At 37.7% G+C, this 6,000-nt stretch overlaps 1 protein-coding gene across 2 annotated transcripts in view; it reads left to right on the top strand.

Annotated features, from left to right (window-relative positions):
* Positions 1-738: 738 nt before the first annotated feature.
* LOC126201939 (anaphase-promoting complex subunit 1) overlaps positions 739-6,000 on the top strand; it is a 367,756-nt gene continuing 362,494 nt past the window's right edge. For both annotated transcript variants that reach the window (XM_049936824.1, XM_049936823.1), the window contains exons 1-2: positions 739-906; positions 980-1,117. In XM_049936824.1, coding sequence (XP_049792781.1) covers positions 883-906; positions 980-1,117 — 162 coding nt within the window. In that variant the 5' untranslated portion in view covers positions 739-882. The remainder of the gene's footprint in view (positions 907-979; positions 1,118-6,000) is intronic.

The raw sequence follows: 6,000 nt of genomic DNA, 5'->3' as shown, positions 1-6,000 counted from the left end.
TTACGTGAGCTTACAGTGGAAGACGTCAAGTCGTACATCAATTACTTAAGAATGGATGAGCATACATTTCTGTATGTGCTCAATGAAGTGTATCCTCGTATCACAAAGCACAATTTTCACTTAAGAACTGCTACATCTTCAGAAGACAGGCTCACTATAACACTCCGATTCCTTGCTACAGGAGAGGGTTATGTTAGGTTAGTTTAGGTTAGGTCTCCAATCTTCTTAATCTATTTTTGTATTCAGGGTGCCTCACGTTGTAAAGCGCCTCATCAGCTTCAGACATCTCTATTAATTCTGTAGTTGTCGGCACACACCAATTGTATTTACCGGCAATGGTTAAAAAACACTACAGACGACAGAACGCTGCAGCGATGCTAGCGCTCCGCGTGGTAACATATCGCATTGCAGTGAACATAAGACAAGCGATTTCTTTGATCAAATATACGGCCTCGGCCTAGATTTGATCAAATATTGGACGACATTTGTCAAAGATCCCTATTACACCATCAAATATCTTTGACAAAGATATTGGACAAAGAAATTTGATAGTGTAATACCGGCCTAAGACAAATATAAATATTATTTGTTTATAATTGTTTGGACGTGATCATTTATAACGTGCGTAAATATTAAATATCCTATTGATGGCACGTCCAGCGGCTGGAAGGAATAAAGATCAGCTTTTTTTGACAGCTGAGTTTGATTTTCATTATTGGTACTCGTGTTAGAGTCAGAGCACGCGCATTTCAAAAGTGCCGCTTGCTTGATTGTGAAGTAGGTTATGCGTAGTTTTCAACGCAAATTTTTATTTTTGAGTAGAGCAGGAAGTTATTTGACGTCAAAAAGGTGACAGCAAATCTGGACAACGAGGAGGATATCATGATTGCCGCATCTGAACCACAGGTAGGCATGACTACAGTTGATACAGCGTTTGTTTACGTTTCGGGCACCAACCTTTACGCATATTTTGTTGTAGGAGTTTGTGCCTTTCGGACGGCATCATCTACAGAGACATCCGGGAGATGTAGTAGTCGAAGCTATTAACCGGCAGCACCATCCAGACTCCTCTCTGCTTCATCGTCTGAGCCAAGTTGCAATATCAGAGGATACCAAGGTAAATACAAGGTGGTCAAAATAAAATTGGCACGAAAAATGTTTTCGCAGTTTCATGACTATATAATATGAATAAGAAAGAGATCATTACGAAACCACACAGACACTCAATAAAGTGACAACTCACACTGCACTTGAAGCGTATGCAAGAGTTCTTGAGATGTTTTGTGAAGAGAGGACAGTAGGCTAAGGCAGTAAATCTCCAAGTTTTCAAGACCGCTTGATATCTCTTCCTGTAACTTTTGCCTGTGGGGGGTGTTGAAGGATTTCATACACACAGTACCCACACAATGGGACAGGTACAGTAACATATAGAAAACGTTATTGCTTCCGTGCTTCAGGTAGACCTACTACACATTCCAATTTAATTAACTGGTGTAACTTATTTTGTATCAGATTAATAAATATTTTTGGTGCAACAGCTATTTTGACATCTCAATGCAAGTTGTACAACACCACAAGAAAAGCAACCACCGTTGCCTTTTTTGAGTTAGGCATTTCTAAGTACAATTTTCATGAACAGCCATTCACACTGCAATGTTTACTTGTCAGAGCTCAACTGTTATTTAACATTTGTATAACCGACTTTATGATCACAGATGCCACAATATATTTCAGGTATAAATGTTTAAACAATTGAAAATCAGGATGGAATGTTTCATTATCTTCTAATTGTTATGAAAGCAATGGTTCAGGGAGAGAGGCTTCATGACTTTTCCTCAGGGGTTTCTGTTCGTACAAAACAGCACAATATTCTCTGAAATTTAATTGTTGAAAAGTATGCTCCAGCTTTTATGGTCTTCACACTGTGTTCTTACAGTAGGGTACTATGGTGGCATTCTTATCATCTTGCAATATGTATATCATATCGTTATTGCCCATATACCCTTTTAAGGCCTGTGATTTTGTAGTACAATGTTTGTCAAAAGTACAGACAGCCTACTCAAAATTGGTGACATTTATCATAGAAAAAGTGAATATGGCATTCCAGTAGGACAGAGAAAACTTAGTGTAATGATATAACCTTTAAAAAGAATCATTACTTCTTACACCACTTTTGTCACAGTTATTAATGCATCATCATCATCACAATTTTTTATTGTTATTGATCCATTTACAATGAAAAATAAATAAAAACTAAAAGCAACTAGGGCCTAGCATCTGTTTAAAACAACGAATTTTTATATTGTTATACAAAGCGATAACAGATTAGATGGCGAGACTGTTTGAAACAGTTTCTGAATCTTTCAGACAGTCTTTATTTTAAACTAATGCTAGTTGCTTTTATTTTTTTATTTAATTTTCATTATGAATTTTCTTTCTGTTTCCTGTAGACCGTAGATTATATTTTATTGGTCTTGTTATCTACAAAGCAGCATGTGCACAAGACATGGACACATCATTTTATACAGATGAAAGTAATTTCTGTACTTAGTTATTTAAGATGACAACAATACACCACATACATTAAGTATTTATATAGTATGCTTCACAGATGTAAATATTCTTCAGTGGGGTAAAAGCAGAGTTGATATGAAGAAAACTTTAAAATTTCTCCAAATATTTTGACATCAGTCATTGCTTTTATGTTTTTGGGAAGTTCATTAAAAAAGTGTTAACTCCCATGTGGAAAGTACAATTTTGCCGCAGGGATGTGTTGATTTGGGTTATATGTAAGTTAAATAAATCTTCGTTGAGTGCACGTTGATTTAAAGACAAATTCTGAATGTATGTTTGCGAGAAGGAAAATTAAAAATGGTGCATAGGCTCAAGCAGTTGGCACACACTACAGATACCTGATGATGCATCTGTCCAAAATGCTTAATATTGGAATAATAAAGTCAGCTTACAACCACTCAATGACTTTTTCCTCATCAACCTTTTCAGCAGTTTGCAGACTGCACATATTTCTTAAACAGAAGTTTATGTGTATCTCTAGATTTGCAACCAAACGTGTTTCTACTAGCCCTGTTTTGCAGTTCAAAAGTGCTGATAGTTGCTTTGCACTTTCCCCGAAAAGTGGCCCCATATTTAAAGCAAGAATGAAAATAGGCATTGTGGCTCAGAAATCAAACATACATATACTGTGAGACATTTATTTGGTTAGCTTACAGTCACAAGTGACAACTCTAAAGAAAAATAAAGAATAAACATCAAATTCTCAAAAGCAGTTACTCTTCCATGGAATAAACAACAGACTTCACTGGTTGGTCTTTTGTTCCCACAGCGTCATATGCATTCAATGGGGTTTTCTTATTACAGCAGGATTTTAGTGTGCAAAGAAGGAAGCATGTCTTGCTGAGTTTTGTGTTGAGGTATTCACTGGTATCACTAACCATGATATGGTTGTGATTACCAAAGTGCATAGGACAAATAAAGGAAGTAGACAGATATCTGTGTCCAGTAAACCGTAGTAAAAAGCAATAGTGTTATTTCTCAATGTGGAGGTCAGGAGATGTAGACTAACTATGGCTCAAGTTTAAAAGAATAGTTGACCATTGCTGCATAGATATGTGCACAGTAGAACTGTTCATTATGGAAGGGACCCTGCATGGAATACAAGCTCTTTAAAGAAACGTATAAAGAAAGAGAGACTACTACATAATAGGTATAAAACAAAGCATATTGCTATTCAGAGGGAGATGCAGAATGAAATGCATTTGGCTGTCAACAGAGCAATGTGTGAAGCCGTCAGTGACTGTCACAGTAGAATACTGTCAAATCATCCTTCACAAAACCCAAAAAAATTCTTATCATATGTTAAGGAACCAAAGTTAGTGTCCAGTCATTAGCAAATGAGACAGGAAACGAAATTGAAGGTAGCAAAGCAAAAGCTGAAATGTTTAACTGTGTTTTCAAATCTTCCTTTACAAAGTAAAACCCATGAGAATTGCTCCAATTTAATCTCCATATCACTGAAAAGGTGAGTGAAATACGTGTTAACATCAGTGCGTTGAGTAACAGCTGAAATCATTGAAACTGATCAAAGCTCCAGGGCCTTGTGGCATCTCTATCAGATTCTATACAGATATATCTAAAAACAAAGATGATGTAACTTACCAAACGAAAGCATTAGTATGTTGATAGAGACACTAACAAACACAAACACACACACAAAATTCAAGCTTTCGCAACCCACAGTTGCTTCTTCAGGAAAGAGGGAAGGAGAGGGAAACACGAGAGGATGTGGGTTTTAAGGGAGAGGGTAAGGAATCATTCCGATCCCAGGAGCGGAAAGACTTACCTTGGGGAGGGGGGGGGGGAGGGGGCAAGGGACAGGTATACACTCGCGCGCACACGGTGTAACACTGTGCCAAGGTGTGCTGGCTGTGCACCAAGGCATGTTTAGCCACAGGGTGATCCTCATTACCAACAAACACTGTCTGCCTGTGTCCGTTCATGCGAATGGACAGTTTGTGGCTGGTCATTCCCACATAGAAAGCTTCACAATGTAGGCAGGTCAGTTGGTAAATCACGTGGGTGCTTTCACACGTGGCTCTGCCTTTGATTGTGTACACCTTCCAGGTTACAGGACTGGAGTAGGTGGTGGTGGGAGGGTGCACGGGACAGGTTTTACATCAGGGGCGGTGCCACTGAGTTAGCCCCTCCTCTAAGTATAATTTGTCGTAGATCCCTTGAACAAAAAACCGTGTCCAGTAGTTGGAAGAGAGCACAGGTCACACCCATTTACAAGAAGGGTAATAGAAGCGATCCACAGAACTACTGTCCAGTATCCTTGACATTAATTTGTTGTAGAAACTTAGAACATATTCTGAGCTCAAACATAACGAGGTATCTTGAACAGAATCACCTCCTCAGTGCCTACCAGGACGAATTCCAAAAACATCAATCATGTGGAACCTAACTCACATTTTTCTCACATGACATACTGAAAGCTTTGGATCAAGGAAGTCAGATAGATGCAGCATTTCTTGATTTCCAGTAAGCATTTGACTCAGTACTACATTTACATTTATTGTAGTAAGTACAATTATATTCAGTACTTGTCGTTCATGTTGTTTGTTAATGACCTTGTGGACAACATTAATAGTAATCTCAACTTTTTGCAGATATACAATTATCTGCAACAAAGTACTGACTGGAAGAAGCTGCATAAATATTCAGTCAAATTTTGATAAGATTTCAAGGTGGCACAGAGACAGAAAACTTGTTACAAATGTTCAGAAATATAAAATTGTGCGCTTCACAAAATTAAAAAAAAAAAAAAAATGTAAAAAAATAGACTTTAATATCAGTGAATCACAGTTGGAATCATCCAACTCATACAAATACTTGGGTGTAACACTTTTTAGGGATATGAAATGGATTGATGACACAGGCTGAGTTGTGGGTATAGCAGGTGGTAGACTTTGATTTATTGGTAAAATACTGGGAAAATGCAGTCAGTCTACAAATCACTCTTACAACTCATTCTGGAGTGTTTGTGAAGTGTGTGGGAACTGTACCAAAAAGGAGTAACGGGATATTGAATGCATATAGAGTAGGACAGCACAAGTGGTCACTTTTTTTTTTTTTGTTTTTCATGTGGGAGAATGCCACAGGGATGCTGGGTAAACTAAAGTGGCAGACTGTTGAAGATAGACATAAATTATCTAGGAAAAGCCTACTTTCCAAGTTTCTAGAATTTGTCTTTAAATGATGACTCTAGAAATATATTACAACTTCCATGCTGAATATTTCTCTTCGTAAATGGCACCACAACTGTTTTCTTAGGATTAACTCTCAGATCCTGTTTAATGCACCATTTTTGCACAATGTCCAGCCCTCCTTGTGCCATATCCCTGACCGTGTCAGTGAATTTTCCAAGTTTTATTATGACAAGGTCATCTGCGTATCCTTGGCAGAAGCATTGTCTGGAATTTA

Source organism: Schistocerca nitens, chromosome 1 (assembly GCF_023898315.1).
Source record: "Schistocerca nitens isolate TAMUIC-IGC-003100 chromosome 1, iqSchNite1.1, whole genome shotgun sequence".
NCBI lineage: Eukaryota > Metazoa > Arthropoda > Insecta > Orthoptera > Acrididae > Schistocerca > Schistocerca nitens.
Note: the sequence above shows the minus strand (reverse complement) of the source record. Positions and strands in the feature narration are given on the sequence as shown.